The 20982-nt window shown below is 38.3% G+C and overlaps 1 protein-coding gene across 1 annotated transcript; it reads left to right on the top strand.

Annotated features, from left to right (window-relative positions):
• The first annotated feature begins 588 nt into the window (after window positions 1–588).
• SLC30A6 (solute carrier family 30 member 6) lies at window positions 589–16614 on the top strand. Its single transcript, XM_059832606.1, has 14 exons — window positions 589–613; window positions 3241–3327; window positions 3871–3955; window positions 4928–4970; window positions 7544–7609; window positions 8034–8114; window positions 9376–9411; window positions 10234–10328; window positions 11057–11105; window positions 13020–13139; window positions 13435–13537; window positions 13874–13921; window positions 14529–14597; window positions 16096–16614. Exons 1-14 carry the CDS (start codon window positions 611–613, stop codon window positions 16591–16593), a joined length of 1383 nt encoding a protein of 460 aa, XP_059688589.1. The 5' UTR covers window positions 589–610; the 3' UTR covers window positions 16594–16614.
• Window positions 16615–20982: the final 4368 nt, after the last annotated feature.

Here is a 20982-nt window from a genome sequence, read left to right as displayed (position 1 = left end):
GGGAAAAAAATTACTCTGAAAGATGTGTGCTTACTGCCATTAATGCAGAATAGAGCAGCAGAGAGAGGGCCGGCTATAGTGAAGCTAACATGATTTTAGGCGTATTTCTATATGGAGGATTAACAATACTAGCAGGGGGTGAAGCAAAACCGTCCTTGAGGAGTTGTCACAGTAGAGTACCATGACGACCACGACGGAGTCCTTTCCTTGAATTCTCAGAGGTAACGGGCAGATGAAAGGCAGGGGGGCTCGTACAAAATCCAAGTGTCACAAGGGAGGGCTGTCGGGCTAAGGTAGCTGAGGTGGGCAGGGCCTCCGCCGCCACCTCGCTGCCTGCCTTCGCCTCGCAGCGCTGGCTGAGGGGATGATGCTGGCTGAGAACGAACCGAGGCCGCGCTTCGGCGCGCTGCCCCCGGGGAAGGAGGGGCGAGCTCCTCTGCCGGGTGAAGGCGCCTCCACGCCGGTGGCCCAGGGCGGGCGCCGTTTCCGTTACCGGTCACATCCGCTCCCGCGCGTGGCCTTACGGGACCGTTCGTTGCCGTAGCGACGGAAGCCTTCTCCGCCTCTTCCGGCTTCGCATGGCGCCGTCTCTTCCGGTGCGGGGGATAATATGGTGAGTGGCCCCCGCTGAGGGGAGGAGGCGGGAGGGAAGTCGTGTGTGGGAGCGGGGCGAGGAGGCGATCGGGCTGCCGCTCCCGGGCGGGGGGCCCTGCTGCTGCGGCGGTGGGGCTGGTCAGGGCAGAGCGCCCCGGGCCCGGTGCCGGCCCGGCCTGCAGCGCGCCGCGCCGCCGTCCCCCGCCCCGCTCCTGGCGTGAGCCCCGCCGGGCCGGCGGTGACGTGGCTGCGCGCGGGGGCCTGCCCCGCCCGGCCAGGCCTCTGCCGCGTTCCGCCGCAGGCGGTGTAACCCGGGGCCGTTAGCCAAGCGCCGCCGCTAGCCGGCCGCCGGCGGGGCGGCGAGCTGGGGGAAGTGCCCCTTCGCCAAGGCGGCGGCACCCCGGGGCACCTGCGGCGGGGCGCGCGGGGCGGCCGGGCCTGGCGCGGCCGTTAACGGCTCCGGGGCCCGGGAGGAGCGCGCGGTGTGGCTTTCCGTGTAGTACTTCCGCTTCGTATTCCTTCCTCCCTCCCCCCGTTCGAGGATTCCCCGGTCACCGGCGGCTCTCCAGGGCCGCGGTGGGCGCGGAGCCCCTGGCCGCCGGGCAGCGGCCGGGGGGTACCGCGGGCAGGTGCGGAGCTGCCGGGGGTGGGGTGGGGTGGGTGCTGGGTGTCGCGGAGGGCTGCTCCGCTGGAGGTGTGTCTGGAGCGAGTGATAGGTGCTCAGCCTTGTAGCTGGGCTGTGGTTTGGGTCTCGGTCTCAGCCTCAAAGTTTTCATTCAACGCCAAATCAGTCAGGGAACTGAAATTTGCATCAGGACAAACGGGCGGTATCTCTCCTGCTCCTACGTGTCAGTGGAAGCACAGGACTGTACTCCTGGTATGTACGGCTCGCTTCCCAAAGAAGAAAAGTCATTCTTCTGGGGATGACCACTGTGCATGGTTGTTCAGCTGGGTGTCTAAACTTCCCCTTTCTATGCTGAGCGCAAATGAATTTACATCAGTATCAGTAACAGGTGCTGTCACCCGTTGACATTGTTGGAGCAGATGCTCACACTCCTCGAAATACTTCTTGTATAGGTGCCCTGGCACCACATGGGGACCTTCAGTGGCTGAGGTATGGGGTAGCTGCTCTCCTGCTCAGCACAGCAGTGTTTCTCTCCATTGCGTTGCCAGAAGTTTAGGAGCTGGGGTACCTTCAATGCCAAAGCGCAACATCTGCTGAATTAGAGCTTGCTTCCAGGGCTGAGCTATGGCTAGCGTGGGTTTGCATGAGGTTTTCCTCTGTGGTACAGAAAACACAGCTTTAATGCATGGTGTCCTCCAGTAAGCAGGGAGGTGTGGCACAGTGCAGTTTGGCAATGGACATAGTGCTAATAGCATGGGAAAGCAATGGCTGCTAAGGCGGCAGAGCAGCCTTCGTAAGCAGGCAGTCCACTGCCTGTTAGAAACGCTTTCTGAAGTGTTCTGGCATCCTGTATATCTCTGTTGAGAAAAAAAGTCATCATGTAATGATTTGCTAATAAAGAAAATAGTAAGTGCTAGCCTTTTGCCCCAGGTGAGCTAAACCTGGGATCTGTAGCACTGCTTTTGTAATTAATTGCACCAAGGCATATGTGTATTTCTACAGGTAATATGCAATACAGCTGTGTTGACAAACGTGTCTGTAAGTTAATTGAGTCTGTTTCGGTGACCAGCCTGTTAGTATGTTTTGTTGTCTTCTGCTGGCAGTTACAGATGTGATAGCTTACAATCAAACCTTATTTCCTCCAGCCCAAAATTAATGCATATGGTAGACCATCCATTACAAGTCCACAAATTTCTACTGCAAATCAGAAGGGCTTTTCACGTGAAAAGCTTCTTTATGGCGAGAGTAGAATGGAGGACAATGAACTAGAAGCTTGGGACTTCTGAGGAAGGGGAGCAAGTGGCATCGTTGATGAATTTTTCTGGTAGTCTGCTTCCTGTCAGACTTTCAGGAGAGCCACGTAGCACCCCCTCACTCCCATCTCCTACATGCACATGTGTCCTCTCCACCCCAGGAAAACCCTTATCTGCATGTAACTAGGAGTTAGGAGAGGGAGCACCTACAGTAACCACATCTACTGTGCGCATTTAGGTTAAGCCATGACTGAGATTGTATGTCTCATCATGCTGCTGGCCTTGTGTCCACCATGTTACAGATGATACCAGCACTGTTTTTATTTCTCTGATGGGTTCTCATTTATAGATGTATAAACAATATTTTCCTGTGTAATAAACCAGTTGGCTTTGGGTGGGAAGTGTGCTTTGATAAAGAAAAATATTTGTGTTTTCAGAACATCTGTAGTAGTTTTACTTAAATAAAAGTTAAAAACCACTCTTTAAATGGTGTTTTGGTAAGCTTTCCAGTAAACTTGAATTCTGGATTATATCTAAATGAAGCTTAATTCTAAGTAAATAGTTATTTTTCTAATATAATAACCATGTAAAATGGTTATGAAAAAATTTTTCTGAATTTAATGTTTACGGGCTATCTATAGTTAGCAAAAAAATATTTCTGATTCTTTGATATAATTATAAAAATAGTTAATAAATGAAGATTTCCTTTTTGCTAATTTAAATTATGGTTTAAGTAAAATTTTAATTAAGCTTTTAATTTTTTTTAAGGGGACAATACACCTGTTCCGCAAATCACAGAGATCATTGGTTGGAAAGTTAACACATGAATTTAGGCTGGTTGCAGCAGATAGGAGGGTAAGTGTTTCTTTTAAAAAATGAATAATAATAAAAAAGACATTAGCTGTGATAAGTTAAAATACATTATTAACTTGAGAATATTTTGAGAATATTTCTTTGAAATTTTCTAGCTATGCTTAAAAAGAAAAATCCAGCTGTGAAGCTGGATTCCTTCCTGTGCATTGTCCCTGTCAATTAGTGTTCTTCATCTAAGTTCCAGCACAGAGAAAGGAACCCACTAATATAAAATTGTATAAGTCTGTCTTCAAAAGTCAGATGGTGTGTGCTGTATTATACAGGGGTGATTTTTTTAGACCAAAAAAGTATTTCAATCATGGTGCACAAACGCTGTTTATAATTAAGTTTTGAGACAATCTGTAAAGTTAAAAATAGAATATGGGCTGCTTGTTCTGAAATGAGTTGTAAGTTTTTGTGAGGGAGGAGAAGCCAGTGCTCCTTGCATGGTGAAGCACTGCAATATTGTTTTTTAAAACCAGGTAGATGTATTTTTGTCTTGTAAATTTTGGAAGATGTAAAATACGTATTCATTCTCATCAACAGTCCTGGAAGATCTTGCTGTTTGGTGCTATAAATTTAATATGTATTGGCTTCCTGCTAATGTGGTGCAGCTCTACAAACAGTATAGGTAGGTGGCTCCTTTGTATTGAAACTACAACCAAGTACCATGTGTTTCTTAGCTTGTGAAGTTCCAATATACTAAAAAAAAAATAAAATCTAAGTTAGCACGTAATGGAGTTAGGTGGCTGAACAGCCAGGTTTGGAAAGTGCTTCCTTTTGATTTGCCACAGTCAGTTTAGAGCCATCTCCCACAAGCACGTGTGGATGGGTGAAAGTCCTTCAAAGTTTGCAAGGTTTTCCAGACCTGCTGGTCATTTTCTTCCTGCAGTACCCTCTTTATCTTTAAGATTGCAAAAAAGTAGACTTTTAAGCTAGTCCTCAAACCTGTTCCTTATATAAATAGTACCAGTGACATATAGAGACCCTCACTTGCAGTTGAATGAAGATGTTTGTAGTGTGGCAAAAGGCTTCTCTGATTCCAGGAATGCCCCTTTTCAATATTTTGTATATCTTCTACTTTTGTATAGGGGCTTCAAGATGCTTCCTGTCATCTGTATTGAAAGTAGAATACCTTACATTTTTAATTTGTGACAGGTTTTCTTGCATTTTCAAAATGGGTCGGAGACGCAAAACAAGTAAAAAGTTCTGTTGAATCTACTTTGCACTGCAATAATGCACGTAAAAGACCTCTTGCTTTGGCGGATGATGTGTTACTAGAAGATGTCCTGACTTTTCCGTATTTATATTCTTGGTTACAACTTAGTCACAAGCTTAATACCTTTTGTATCTGGGCATTATCATGTGCTTTATTAGAATTAGGATTGCCATAATCAACCTGTTTATGAAGTTAAATATATTGGTGTGTTTAGGACATTCATGTTATATACACATACAAAAGACAGAGAGACTTTTTCTATCAGCAGAGACAATTTATGTAGATAGAAGATGGAAGAGAACTGCACAAGAGGGACTTAGAAGAGTACAAGTGATTTCTGCATTGAAAAATTATGTTAAGTTTTATTATTTGCTTCTTTTACAGCTTTAACTGCTTACACGTATTTGACAATCTTTGACCTTTTCAGGTGAGTTTTTTCCCATTTAGTCTTACTGTTTATTTGTGCCTGTCTTTGTATATTTCTATACATATAAAATTTATTTACAGATACAAACACAGGTTATTTAGAGTCATCAGTCAGTATAGAAACACTAACTGGTTTAAATATAGCTTAAATGAGTATAAAATTGTATATCACAATAAATAGATGATGAGAAACACCATAGCTGTATTGAGAATGACTAGTAACAAATCAGTTCAGTCATGGATTTCTCTGTCCAGATGTGTAACAACAAAAACCAGAATCTAGCATCCAACTGTTATCTGGTGGTACACACGGAACATTTCCCTAATGCCACAGTCATTGGTTCTGAAGTATCCCTCAGTTTTAGCATCAGGAAACAAGGAGTATGTAATCATATTTCAAAATATTTCAAGAGCTAGATCCCAGGCACTCTTCCAATAAGATCATTAGATATTTTTAGTATTTTTCCTGTTTTCTAACAAAATGATATTAAAACTACTTTAAGTATTAAAGTTCTGAACACTTTTGATAATATTGATAATACAGACATGAAATATATTAAATTCTTACCTGAGATGCAGAATGGTAGCAGTGGTTGGGAAATAAACTGCATAAAATGCATGTATTTTTTTTAATTATTAACCTTCATTATCTTCCTTGCTAGCTTACTAGCTTATAAAAAGTATGGATCAGCTATCTGCAGTCAGTTTTGCCCACTAGATACTATAGCTTATCTGACTGATAGTAAAACATTTATAAATAACAGCAGCAAACATGCAGAAAGGAAAATGAATGGTTGATATAGGCACAAAAAATACTTAACTTGATCTGTGACTGCATTAGAATTGTGATATAACTTCAATGAATCTCATATTTCCCTTAGAATTTTGTATCTGCTGAGTTTTGTTATCTTGACTCAAAATGCCTTTTTCACTTTGGAGAAAGTTTTGACAGTGTATTTCGTATTTGTATAGAATTTTTTTTTTTTTTTTTTTTTTTTAGTTTTAGGAGAAGATGGAATATTCCTGGCACTGGCATGTCAGGTTAATTAGGGAACGGACTAGAAGATTATTCTAACTTGCAGTGATCTCTTTCAAGAGTTTTGATTTGCTGTAAGAGAGAACAATGCTCAGTAATCCTGCTGCAAAAATCAATTTCTGGTTCTTTTGTTTTTGTCATCTTCCTGGTCATTTATAATAGTCTTACTGAGTATATGAATTGACTATTTTGTATATGAGCAGTATTACTTCCTCTGCTTTTGCTTTTACTCCACACAGCTGTGGATCAGGTTGTGAGGAAGTTATTGTTCAGCAGCTGTGGAGATGAGTTCTTTATCCAGTCTAATGTAACATTGTCATTAATTAAGAAAGGGCTGCATAAAGGTGCAGATGGCACTGAATCTGGGTGGGTTCCAATAAAAAAAATTGTCCAAAGGGGTCAATAGAGGGAAAAATAGGCAGAGGAAATGAGACTCATCCTAGAAAAATTGAGGCTAGTACCATGGGGATAAAATAATTGGAATTTCAGATGTTCAATACCAGAGGAAAAACTTGGAAAGAAAATAGCGAGAGAGACCTGTGGCTGTCAGTGAATGGCCAGTTAGATTAGAGCTTGTGTAGATGAATGAAGCCAAAAAAATTAAATCTGTTTTGGCCATATATGTAGACAAATTACACTGTGGAAAAGAAAGGCAATACTTGGCATAGCCTGAGACTTATTCTAGTGTGCTAAATCTAATTCATGGTATACCGCTAAAAGAAGAGTTTAATGGAGAGCTTTCTTCACTTTTTCACTGGGATACAAAGGAAGTGACACCAATGTGACAGTCCTGTTGTCTTGCTTATCATGTTCCTTCTCATTTAAATGGCATTTCTCAGGTTACAGTATTTCTACGCAAGTTCATAAAGCACATGCAAGAAGAGCATTTACTGGGTGTCTAGTTTGATATTTTCATAGGCTTTTGCTTTGTACTTTTCGTTACTATGTGGGACATTACTGTGTGTGATACCAGACAGTATTAAAAGGGTTTTCTCAAACCACCTTTGCCTGTTGGTCAGATTCTGGGGTACCTGGTCTCACATGCTCCAGGTCCCTTTCAGAAAAATTTATGGAGTGCATGCAGATTAAACGCTGGTTATTCTGTTTTGTGTCAGGACCTCAGTGTAAAAATGCATTGCATTTGGAGTTATGGTAAACTTGATTTAGGCTGAGTGATGCTCTATATTGAAGAAGGTTGGTGGTAGCCTTTGTAAGCACAGCATGCCATAAGTACAGCATTAGGCTGTCTCCTGGTGTAAGGAATTAGGTTGACTACCATTCTGCTAAAATTATTTGCTGCCCTTTTTATGGGAACAGCTGAGACATCATTGTGCAATCTCAGTTTTATTCCCAAACACAACCTTTTCTGGATTCACTGGAACCCTCATTGTGACAGTGATGGAGGTGTTGAGTTTTCATGGTAAGACATGGTTATATTCATTTGTTCAGTTCTGATGGCTCAAGTGTGTATTTGTAGATTATCCAGTTTGTAAAGGCTGCAGTTATTTATCATAGTCTAATTCTCTTCCTTTTTTCAGTTTGGTAACATGTCTAATAAGCTACTGGGTAATGATGAAGAAACCCAGCCCAGTCTATTCATTTGGGTAAGTACTAATAACAAGATCTAGTGTTTGATAATACAACATTTGATACGTTGCTGACTATCATTGCCTGTATCCCCTAACAGCCATGACTAACAATCTGTGTGTAAAAGAGCCTAAAAATAAGGAGACCCAAGACTGATGCTGTAAAGAACAGTTACAGAATAGGGGAGGAGAGGAAAGGGGAGGGATAGGAAAAAGAATTAAGAAGTGCTTAATTTTAAGCTGGTTTGTGGTAAATGGAGTGTTGGCTTAAAAGAAATTGAAAATAATGCCTCTTTCATAAAACTTCCAGTTTCTTCCCATCTGTCTGCTCTTGAAAGAATTGGAAATAGTAGGTTTATCCTGCTGGTTCTTGCACAGACCAGAATACATTTGATGCATTGTTCAGTGCTAGGTGTTTCTAAATTTAATTCTCAAATTTCAGGTTTGAAAGGTTTGAAGTTCTAGCCGTATTTGCATCTACAGTTCTGGCACAGCTTGGCGCACTTTTTATACTAAAAGAAAGGTAGGGATATGTACCATTTTCTTCCATTTTTTGTTACATACAAAGATATTCCAGATTCAGCAAAAGCATATGCATTCTACAAATGCTATCTGTAGGGAGCTACTGTAGAAAAAAATTCTGACTTTTTTTTTTTTTAAAATATTGCTAAAGTTTACAGCTCACTTATATTGATTACACTACATGTAGGCTTTAGATGAAATGACAGGAATTGATAAATGTAATTAAACAGCTTTCAAGGAAAAGACTCAGTATTCTTAAGAATCATATTTTCCAAAAAGTTAGGTATTTCATTTAATGCATTTCCCTATGCATCTTGACTTTTTAAGTTCATTAATAAATAAAACTTTTTTTTTTACTTCAGTTACTTCATGAAGTAAAGCAACTTCATAATATATTAAGGATCTGAATGTTTAAACTATCAATTTTATCAGTCCCTCAAAATTTTCTGAAGTATTGATTTGACATACCATCTACGCTTGGAAGCATTTGTATTTCAGGAGGTTAGCCTAAAAAAATTAATTTAGTCTTTAAAAATTAAGAGGCTTTTGTTAACATCTGGAATTTAAAACTGGGGCAGCATACCTTCCATTTTTCAATTCAAGGGCTCTATTTTCTCTATAAAGGGCTATGTTAACAATTTATCAATTTTATACTATAGGTTGATCTGTTGTACTGACAATATACTGGAATGAATTCTAAAAATGATGCACTGTCAAATCCTCCAAGTTTTCAAACATCAATTTTATGAAATCCCCAAAACTTAGCATAGGTTTTTCTGTTACAGCTGAAGCTCATTTCTTATTTTATGTGTGGGTAAAAAAAGATTTGTATCTCCACCACAGTATCCAACATCTACTTTATTTGGCTTTGCTTAGTAAGAGGCTGTTAAGTCAGGGATTTCAGACTTAGTTTATTGTGGTTACCAACACTGGTGGTGGCAGTAGCAGTATTTTTTGGCGTGTTCATTTACAACCATCTTTTTATTGCGTAGGCAGCATTCATGGTACTTAGCACCTATGTGTCACAGTTTGGAAATAGTTGGAAAACTGAAATTACACCCTGCTGCTTCTCAGTGTTAAATGCTTTCATCGCTTGTAAAAATCGCTGCGCTTCTTTAAGCAATTCATTTTTTTTCAGTACTGTATTTGTCAGTTTTTGTTTATGAATGGCAGCTAATTCTTCAGAACTTCAGAAAAAATATGCTTCAGGCGTCAAGGATTTATTGTATGAATATAACTTAAATTTTCAATTATTCTTGTAGTGCAGAGCGGTTTCTGGAACAACCTGAGATACACACGTAAGAAATTATTTTGACATGTAAAATTATAGGTTTTTTCAGTGTCCCTTTGTGTTTCTAATTCTTAATCTAGCATGTATTAATTACGCAAGTACATTCAACACCAAATTGGTTTTGGTACCTTGGCATTTGTTTCAAACTACATGTAAGCTATATTGCAAACAGTTTTTTTCAAGGTACAATTGAAATGTAATGCACATGCTCTCTTAATGATTTTACTATATATTGCTGGTTTTGCTAGTTTAGCTACTCTCATTTGTCATGGAGGCCTCTTGGGGGTGCGGTATGTGGGGGGGAAGGATGCTGTGATCATTAGGGAACTAGAGGTGTTGCAAAATGATGAAGACTGTAAAGAACATGGGGAAACGAAAAGGTGTTATGGGGCAAAAGACTGGGACGTGGGATGTATGGTGAAGTTTTAGTTCTCCTAGGAAAGGGTAGGGGCATAGGGCATAATTCCACAGGAAACTAAGCTTTTTTAGCTCTGCTGCTGAGGGGACAATGTGTTTATATTCTCAAAGGACAAACGTATATGTGTGTGCACATATGCAATTAGTTAAGAACTGTTACTCAACATAATGAACATTATGTACAGACTAATGTTATAACACTAACGTACGAAGTTCAGTGATCTCATATGACCCTTAAAATGATAATACACTGCCAGTTATTAAGCATTACACTAGTTTATCTTATTCTTGTTTTCAGTCTCAGTGAAAGATACCAAGCAAGGTATTTTGATACTGTTACTAGTAATCGCAGCTTGATTTCATGTTTTGTGATGATGTGAAATGAAAAATACTTTTTTTTTCCCCTCCCTAGGGGGCGACTGCTGGTTGGTACTTTCGTGGCTCTCTTTTTCAACTTATTTACAATGCTTTCCATTAGGAATAAGCCTTTTGCTTATGTGTCTGAAGGTATGTGATAAATTAAGCTATAACAAGAATTGGGAAAATATTTTAATGTTCCTATTTTTATCAAGGTATAACTTGTCTGGTAACTTTATTAACTAGCGGGTATATATTACTATGACCTCCATTAATATAATTCCATGCAGTTTAAAATTGCCATCTGAATTTCAATTCTAGTTTGCTTATAGGGCTCTCTGAGTAGTATACAGTCATTAATATGATAAACTGAGCATCATTTTAATGCTCAAGTACCCTTTATTTTCAATTTTTTGGATTCGACCAGTGAAGATCGTCTGACAGGTATCAGAACTTTGAAGACATTTTATGGATATATTAATGGATTAAAAATAAATTAATGTCATAATTCTTCTTAATAGCTTTTTTACCTGGGACTTTTTCACTGTGAAGTAGACTTGCAATCATTCCCACTAACTGTAAAATGTTTCTAGTTATAATTATATATTATACTTTGTATTATATCAAATAAAATTATGATGGTTATAATCTGCAATTATATTTCTATTTAATCAGTTCAGATTATTATGAGACACGGGCATTTTACTTACTGCCTGGAAAAGTCAGACTTCGTTTTTTTTCCAAGTGACAGTGAATCTGTTGAGATACATTCGTTCACTCACAGTGTATTGCGTTCTTCCCTTAAAATAAAACTTTAAGTGTACTTTAAAATGGATACCTTCACTCATAGTAATTTTATTACCTTCTTTCTTTTGCAGCTGCCAGCACAAGTTGGCTTCAGGAGCATGTTGCAGATCTTAGTAGAAGGTAAAGTTTTTTATAATGTTTTTCAAAATTGTTAGCTTCTGGAAGGCAGTGTTGGTTTTTTGTGTATAATAACAATTTGGATGGATATGGAAGCATAAACTGTTGTGTATTAGAGCTTTTAAAATAGCTTTACCTACTGTAGGTGTAGTGTATGAACTCTAGAGCAAACATTGTTCTCATATTTCCCAGATGCATCAATCTAATAGAAATACATCTTTCTGCTTAACTTTCCCTTTGAATGTGTTCAGTACCTTGTATGTAATTCTCCTTGGATGAGGTGAGGTAAACTAGCTTTGTCCTCTAGAGACTTGAACTACATTTCTCAACAATCGTTACCTGAGCGATATATTTTGTAGTAATTCGTGTTTATTTACTCTATGGGGTGGGCAAGTGACTACGATGGTTGCAGTTTAAATGTGATAGATGAAACAGGTTACTCACTGAAACATAGCTATGGAAACTCCTCATTTGTCCAGCAGGAAACTGGAAAGTCTGTGTCTTCCAGGGGCTGAAGCAGTGTTGCTCATTCATCTTGTCTGCTAACTCTATTGCTTGCATTGGATATCTGAATGCAAGATAACATTGTTTGCAAATAATTTTGTCAGATGTCAGAAATGTTTATTTTGAGCCATATGTGTTCTTCCAAGTACTTATGCTGTCACCATCAAAATAAGAATGTTAAACCATGTTGTATGACATGTTAAGTATGCTGCAAAGCCCATCTGTTTCTGCATGTTGTGATTTTTTTTGTGTACAGTTGAGGAAAGCAGAGAATGCTGGCTTGTTAAACAGAAGAATTTATTTTGTATGGGTATAAGATATTATATCATCAGACCCAAATTCAGCAAAACAGTTTTGGAAGACTAACAATAGGGTTGCCCAAGTACCTAGAGTTTCAGTGTAATTAAGAACATGATGTGGTAACATAGGGAAGGACACAGGCGCATAACTTGAAGGGCTCCCACATCAAGAGTCTAGAATTACTACTGGGTTTTGAGATAAAATTGTTGGCATAATTGTCTACAGGTTTTTAAAGTTATTAAATTTGGTTAGTATGTATACAGCTATTTCAGATGTGTTTTGTGAAGCAGTGCTGATTATGAAATATTTGCACCTGTATATAATTATGTTGATTAAAATTTTTATGGAGTGGACCAGCACACGATGTCTAATCGTAGGTTGGTTCTACATAGAGCAACAAAACATTTTATGTTGTCTTTTCCAGTACCTGACATGCACTTACATTCACTGGGAAGTACAGAAACCTTTTTCTCTCTTCAGGCTCCCATTGATAGGAGATAACTTTTCCCAGTGTTCCCTCATGGGTTTTCTGGTCTCCTCTTATTCAGCTAGCTGGGCTCCTCCCTCTTTTCAGACTCCATGAATTAGTTAGCTTTGGCTTTAGAACACTTTTGCACAGCAAGGTGGCAGATGGATTGAAGACCAGAGATATGCAAACCTTCCCAAGGCTTACATATATGTAATAGCAATATCTGACCCTGTAAAGTACTTGTGTTGTGTACAACAGACACAGCTAGCTATGTTAACAGCAAATAGAAAGTAGCACAAGATATGTATTTTAACATGTAGAAAAACTGTATAAAGATTAGTGTAGTATAATGTTTTGTAGATAGGAAGATAGACTTAAAGCAAATTTAAGATGCAAGAAGTATTAGTTTCAGATATGAGAGATAATGTGACATGGATCTAAACTTGATTAATTTTTGTTGACATCAGACTATTATGGAAATTTGAACAGAAATAGACGGGCATTTTTCAGTCCTCAGAGACATCATTTGTTGTGACTGCAATGTGTATTTGAAGTCAAATGCTGAAATAGCGGGTGTAATTCTTCTGCGTTTTGAAGTAATGATGAACAGCTAGCTGACAACTGCTTTTTCTGTTTTGTTACAGTATTTGTGGAATCATCCCAGGATTGAGTAGCATCTTTCTGCCACGAATGAACCCTTTTGTCTTGATTGATATTGCTGGAGCTCTAGCTCTTTGCATTACCTACATGCTCATTGAAATCAAGTACGTACAGTTGTTGTTTAAAAAAAGTAACTCTCTTTGTATCCAGTCTATGGGAAATTGCATTTTTTACATGAAAGGAATGATCTCATCAAAGCTGTATTTTGTATGAATGGGATTGCAGCTCCATGAATATATTTGTCTTTTTTCAAAGATATATAGTTCAGATGAGATTAGTATGTGTAATATTCTGTAAGTGTATATAATTTAAAAAAATGAAAAAGAATAAAAAGAAAATTCCTATGCCTTTCAAAAATATAGATATCTGTTTTTCTTCAAAATTGCTCTTTTTTTCTAGCAATTATTTCGCTGTAGACACAGCCTCTGCTATAGCAATTGCTTTGATGACATTCGGTACCATGTATCCCATGAGTGTCTACAGTGGGAAAGTACTACTCCAGGTAAGGCAATGTCACAAAACAAGGGTTTTTTTGTGGTTTCGGTGTTGTTAAATGTCCATATTTTTAAAAAAAAAAAACACAAACAAAAAAACAACACTAAAACAGAAAATCTGTTTTAAGCATTTGAATAGGAAATGTTCCAAGCAGAATTTGTGATGTGCTAGAAGAATTTTAAGGGCAGTAGAAATATGCATCATGAAGTCGTAAGAATTTATTGTGTAATGCCATTGGTCTCTTGTGTATTTAGACCAGACTTAAAGGCTCTTTGCTTAAACAGGGCCAGTTAATTTTTATTGTAACTTTTTCCTTCTTCTTTTTTCTTTTTTCTTCTTAAAGACAACCCCACCTCATGTGATTGGCCAGTTAGATAAACTTCTCAGAGAGGTAAGCCAGTGCATAATACATGACACAGTGTGCACAGCTAACATTAAATAAGCATTCAGAAACATGAAGAGGTTTTGTGAGTACTCCAAGACAACTGCTAAAGAATTAATTTTTTAATATTATTTTTTAGCTGCATGTAGGAAATAAGGATCTTGTGATCTAAGATGAATAGTGTCATTCAGGTATCTGGAACAAATCTGTTCAAGTAGTGCAGGCTGTTGTTTTTATTAACTAAATTCGAGCTACCGTTGAAGAGGTTTACAAATGTGGGGGGGGGGGGGGGGGGAATGGGAAGGGGTACAGGCGGCTGTTGACTTACAGCGTATCAAGTTGAGAAAATACTGCAATTTGGCAGCAAGAGTTACTTGAAATGAGTTATTTAACTCCAGTTTTTTGACGGATTTGGATGTTTAAGGGTAGTAAAAGTACAGTAGATAAGCATTAGTGGCATCATTAACCAACATCGTCCATTCTGTAGTATGGAAGCTTTTATTTCGCTACTGAAAATGCTGTATTATTCAGCTATATGTAAAAGTACATTTCTAAAAGGATTTGAAACATTATTTCTAATTTATTTTCATATTTCTGGATGTTTGTGTAAAATTAGGTTTCAACGTTGGATGGTGTCTTGGAAGTTCGAAATGAGCATTTCTGGACATTAGGTTTTGGCACTTTGGTAAGTTATGTCTTTTTTTTAAAGGCTAAAAAGACAACAGAGTTGTCAGTTACTACTTTAAATTTTTTATTTAAATAAAGTAAGATCTTTCTTCTGAAATCTTAAATACAGAAAAATTTGATGGAGTCAGTACTCAGTCCTTGTGATTCATTGCAAAACTTCTCTTCCCCTGTCCTTTATATTTTTTAAAGCTTTTTTATTGGTTAATATTATTTATGTATATTGCAGCTCTGGATTAAAGTATGCATTTTGCAACTGTAGAATTTCTTTTGTATTTTGGCAGTGAAGAAAACCCCAAACAATAGTAAAGACGTTTTTCAAATGGTATGTTATTGTAAATTGTCTCAGAGGGGAGAAAAAGAAAACTGTAAACCTTCAGGTACCAAAGGTCTACAGTAGAATTGTATGTTTTCAGCATTTCTGGGGGAGGGGGGTGGAAAAAACTACAGTTGTGTACTCATATTCTGTAAGCTGAAAGAAATGAAGGGGTTTTTTGTGATACAGGATGATCATGCAGAACTCTTATTCCTAAATTAATGCAGGTGTGTTGTGACAGCTGATAAATTAAGACTCTTAAAATTTTTCTCTACTTCTGAATTCTTCCAGTATGCTACCCTTCTTAAAAAAAAGGCAGCAGCTGTGACTTGCTGATGTGAAAATAACTTTCAGTTTACTATTCTGCCACCCAAAATACTGGGTCCCAGCATTGTTGGATTGATCACAGATATTTACAAAACCTTTGTTTCCACGTTTACCCATTGGCATCTTCCAGATTGTAGTAGAAACTTCCTGAGACTGTATATGTTTTCAGCTGCACCATCTGATGTAGAAATGGCTTATATAGGACAAACTGTGAACCACGTTCTTTATTAAATATGAACTTAAAAAGCATGTGAGGGGTTCTGTTTTGTGTCTTGTTCTCTTCTGCAGCAGTAGTTCAAGGTAAATAATATAGTATTACTGAGAGGTAGGCAGGGGCAGCTTGCAGTTACATGCACATCTGGGAGAAACCCTTATTCGGAGTTCCGCAAGGTGCATTGCCTCTGTTCTTGCTAATGTACCGATTTGAGCGTGTCTACCATATGTGTTGTCTTCTTGTCTGCTCCAAGAGCACAGTGATGACACTTTTTCCTAAATTTGGAATATGGAGTTTTTCTGCACTTTGTTCTTCTTTTGGGCCACTTTTTTTCCCCTGGCTGTTGCCTTGGCTTTCCTGCCATCACATGTTGTATTTTTATAGTTTGGTTTTAAGACTCACTTTTCCTGAATTATGATCTTGATGTGTTTGTAAGAGATCAACACATTAGGGAAGATCAAAATGTATCCTAATTATGGAATTATTAATATTATTAATAAGTTTCTCAATTTAATCCGTAGTCTCCACTGTGAAAAGTCTTTGCATAATTCTCTGCAGGATAAATTACCTCTTCTTGAATGCATATGGAGAATCTTTATTGAAGTAACAGTTAACAGCCAACTTATTTTTATCACTTTCTAGGCTGGATCAGTACATGTCCGAATTCGGAGAGATGCAAATGAACAAATGGTACTTGCCCATGTCACTAACAGATTATACACATTGGTCTCTACCTTGACTGTTCAGATTTTCAAAGATGACTGGATCAGACCTACCTTATCATCTGTGCCTATTGCAAACAATATTCTGAACCTTTCGGATCATCATATTATTCCAATGCCATCTTTGAAAGCTGCTGATAATTTGAACCCTGTTACATCCACTCCAGCTAAGCCCAGCAGCCCACCGCCAGAATTTTCCTTTAATACACCAGGCAAAAATGTGAGTCCAGTCATCCTTTTAAACACTCAGACAAGGCCCTATGGATTGGGCTTTAACCATGGATCTGCACCCTACAGCAGTGTACTCAATCAAGGATTTGGAATACCGGGAATGGGAGCAGCTCAAGGATTCAGAACTGGTTTTACAAATGTCCCAAGCAGATATGGAACAAACACTCGTGGGCAACCCCGAACATAATAAACACCATTATTTATTGTACTTAAGGGTATTGACTTAATTCTTTTATTACCCAATTTTTATAAACGTTTGGAATGTCAGATCATTCTAAATGGCTGGGAACAAGTGCATTGTTCATCTTCGTGAAATGATTAAATTGCAATTTTTTTATTTGCATCAGCAGTAGCCTGTGTATTGCCACAAATATTTTCAAGACTTACAATACTTTACAGGTAGTTTTTTATAGAGTGTCTATTTCTATTCAGCTTTTTATTCACTTTTCTTTATTTTCCCAAGAATGTATTGAGATATAGCACAACTCCATAAGAGAGTAAAATTGTGACCAGGTAGCATTTTTTTTTCCTAATAAGAATTGCTTACTGAATGCTGAGTAGCTGAGAGAATAAGAAATTGCAGAAATACAAGTCCCAGTTTTTAGAGATGTTTTGATTGCGGTATTAAACCATCTTTTGGCAAAGTCACAATTAGTTTTTGGTTGCAAAAATCTATCAATATTCATATTGTGGCCATTGTGAAGACAATCTGGCATTTCAGATTCTAACTAATTTTGTGTTTTTACATTTTTATTCATGCTTTTATAGAAATTCAGATGGTTCAGCAACCATTTTCTAGTTGTAAGTATTCCATATTCATCTCTGGTATTTCTTCCTTTTTGGTTTAACTGCAAAATTATTTAGCATTATACTGGGAAATAAAATATCTCAAACTTAAGATTTTACAAGCACCTCTTTTTTATGATTAACCCTATTTAAGACACAGAGCAGATGGCTATATTGTTTCTGAAGCCAGTATTTCATTTTTGACTATGGAAAGTGTTCTGATTCGATTGTGACTTTGTATTTTTCCTCTTTGTATTTTTTCTATAGTTTCAGAGGAAAAAATATCTATATACCTGGTTTATATCCAGAGTACAGGTCAGTGATCACTGACAGTTCTTAAAGTCATTGCTAGAGTGCTTAACCTCTAGGGCACACTTGAAACAAGACTGCCTAACTTGTCTCTGCTTTTGCATTATCGTTCTACTGTACATCTAGAAGGCTGTATTTCTTTAGAGCCTTTCTCAGACAGCTCTTCCCTCTGATTGCTGTCGTCTTCTTCATTGCTCTGATAACAGGGAAAGGCCTTTTAGAAATACTTCAATATTTTTCTGTTCTCCTGTGCAGTATGTATCTCTTAATTCCATAGCCAATACCTCCTCTGCACTTTCTTCTGCATCTCTTGGCTGTTGAGGAATGGGTTGCCCATTCCTATTGTTTCACTTGCAACTCAGGGTGCTATATATTGGCTTCCACCTTGTTAATCTGTATACTAAGTAAGCCTCTCCATTTCTCCAAGGTGGTTGTATGGAGCTATAGTATCTCAGGGACTCCGAAGATATTAATGTTACCTGCAGATAATGGGTACGATAGAGAAATCTTTCTCTTGTAGAACTGAGTTGAGAAAAAAAAACAGCCTTTATTTGAATTTTCAAGATTTGCGGCCTCTTCACACTGGCTGAGGATTTCGTTTTCTGCATAAGGACACTGCTTTCCTCTTTTTTTCTCTCCACTACCTGTGTTTCTTGCTCTGATGTGTGGAGGAGGGCATCACTTTTGCAAACGAAGCAAGGTGACATTCTGCATGATGGTATCTTGCTGGGATGTTTTAGGCTGAGGGTAGTGTCCAGACTGCCACTGGTATACAGTCCATGTAAGCTACAAGTAGGGAATCTAGTTCTGTACTTCATTTGCAGCAAGAGTAACGGTTTCATTGCTGTGTTAGAAAATGTCATGACATGGAGAACTTGCATTTAAAGATTACAGTGAACTTGTAACGATGGGCTACGTTTCTGTGAGGTCAGCATTAGCTCAGTAATCACCCTTGTTTCATTACTCTGTCTTTATGTGTAGTCTATTACATGTGCCATTGCTGCATGGAAATTCACTGAAGTACAGAACACCCGAACAGATTCTCTGTACCTCTTGGGTGCTGAACTAGACTGCACTCTCTACAGCATCTGCAACACCTTAGAGCCAGCAGAATGTTTACAATACACTACTCTTGTGTGGCCTATTTGAAAATTGTTCCTTACTCCAGTTTCATAACCAAACACTTGCCCTTTTTCTGACATTTTAAATACATTGTATTATATTGATTGCATGCCTACTTGTTTTTAGTAGAAAATTAAAGCTCCATTTTATTAAAGAATGAAGCTGATCTTTGATTGAAAATGAGGAGGGAGAATGAGAATCCCAGAATTCTGAGTGCAATATAATCACTTTAACAAAATTATTTTTTGGAGTGATTGTTTACAATATATATCATATATGCAGATGATAAAGATTCTTTTAGATATTAAAACAGCTTTTTAGCTGCTTTATTGTTATGAATATATTATTTGTTAAATCAGCACAAAGTAAAATGTCTCCTTTTATACGAGGAAAATAAAATCAGTGTCATCCTTAAATGACAAGGAAAAAGTGGTAATTTGTGTGCAAGAATTTATAGTTATCTTTTTTATATATATTGATTGTTTAAGCGATGCTCTTGGGTGATACTTCAATCTCAGTGAGCAGATGTGTGGAACTTTGGAACTGTTTTGCTGGGTCTGCTACAAATGTAGACTGGATCTTTGTAATAATTCTACAGAAAGCATTTTTACTGCATTTTGTCTTTTCTAATTGTATTTTACTGTTAGGTGGTCACAGTCTAAATGTGTATTTGAAATGTGGTGAATAAGAATTGCTAATTTATACAGTCTTCATTCCTGGTGATAGGAATGCTGCCCCAGCTAGAGGAAAAAGAGGATGGGTACTTGCTGTCATTTCTGTCTGCCAGAGGATTTGGCATTGTTACTCCCTTAACCTGTTCCAACTGTGATTGCATAGGATCATTTCACTTGTATGTAAATGCATCAAGCTTTAGAGAATTTGAGGGGCATGTACCATTACTTAAGCTTAAGATTCTTGTGAAAAACTGCATTGTCCTGATATAAAAGGAGCTAGAGCACCTATTACAATACAAATAACAAATGTAATATGGGGGTTTTTTTGCAGCTTTACCTATGGAGTAATGGCTCTTGAGTTCATTCTGTTCTGTGTTCCCTTCACCCAGGTAATAACCGCAGACACCTTTGGGAGGACTCTGACAAGCCAGTGACAGCCTCTTGGGGTGGTAGATTGATTTTTATTCCCCCCGCCCCCCTTGACTGAGATGTGACAAATCCTATTCAAGGAGAGAATCTGTGCAGCAATTCTGCTGACTTGTGCAATTACCAAATTAGTTGAAGTCCCTCAGTTGTTTTCTGTCCCCTGTTGCCACCATCGAACAGGGACAGAGAAACTATCCAGGGACAGGTTCTTCAACATAATCATTTCAGAATTCAGAGACAGGCTTTATCTGTACTGTGCATATCCAGATCCGGCAGATCGGGATACTTAGTGATATTCAACGTTGAAACTGAGAGTGGCAGAGATACCAGTCCTGGCGTTTTCACTTGTATTTTTTGTTTTCTAGGTATTTTATCAAGTGGCTAGACTTTCTCCTACCTGCTTGTTCTCCTCTGCCTTACTAGCAGTGAAAACCCCCCTCGCACCATGTCTTTGCTTTACTGACTACTTCAGGTTCTTGTGCTTTTGGGAGCTTAGATTCTTGGATTTATGTGGTTACTGGGCTGATGTAAGTTTTCCTTCCAGCAGTTATTTTTTAAATAAATGATGGATCATATAAATTGCTAAGATGATGACCCTCTCTTCTTTAAGTAAACCCTTTCCAGGGCTCACATCCAGTTAAGAGATAGCCCTCTTTTCTTGTACCAAAGAAACCCCAAACCCACCCACAAAAAAACCAAGGGAGAAAAATAAAGGAAAGCCTCTTCATGTTTTCTTCATATTTTGAGAGCCATTGAATCATACTACACCAACCTGTATCTCATTTCTTTGAACTGAGTAAACATAAGTCCAGAGAACTGCATGCTCAGGCAGTGAGAAGTTGGTGACAAAATTGACATGCCAGAGATTGGGTGTAAACTACATGGTTAAATTATGGTTTCTACAAACCCTAACAGAGATCTAAAAAAAATTAGGCTTTTCCCAGTTATAACAACCCTCTGATCCCACACTTCATAATGAAGCCTATTCTAATTTACTCTCAAATTCTTGAAGAAGCAGAGTGGCACACTGCAAATGCATAAAGCATTTTTCAGAGGCCCTGCAAAGTATGAAGTACCGTAAGAGTTCACCTGTAAAAAAAATGATATTAGCCATACAAACTCATGTTTAATATTTCTGTATATAGCCATTTTGTAACCTTTTTTCACCACTTAGGAGGGTGGAGTACATGCCTTATACTGCTCAGAGTATTCAAACTTCAGAAGATTTAATTTAGTAGTTGAGAATGTTTTCTCATGGG

The sequence above is a fragment of the Gavia stellata genome, chromosome 2 (assembly GCF_030936135.1).
Source record: "Gavia stellata isolate bGavSte3 chromosome 2, bGavSte3.hap2, whole genome shotgun sequence".
Lineage (NCBI taxonomy): Eukaryota > Metazoa > Chordata > Aves > Gaviiformes > Gaviidae > Gavia > Gavia stellata.
Note: the sequence above shows the minus strand (reverse complement) of the source record. Positions and strands in the feature narration are given on the sequence as shown.

What these genes read in the sequence shown, in the direction of transcription:
- SLC30A6 (XM_059832606.1), top strand. An exon ending in CAGCTCTACAAACAGTATAG is followed by an intron (nt 3,956 to 4,927) that starts GTAGGTGGCTCC and finishes CTTCTTTTACAG; the next exon opens with CTTTAACTGCTTACACGTAT. An exon ending in AGCCCAGTCTATTCATTTGG is followed by an intron (nt 7,610 to 8,033) that starts GTAAGTACTAAT and finishes CTCAAATTTCAG; the next exon opens with GTTTGAAAGGTTTGAAGTTC.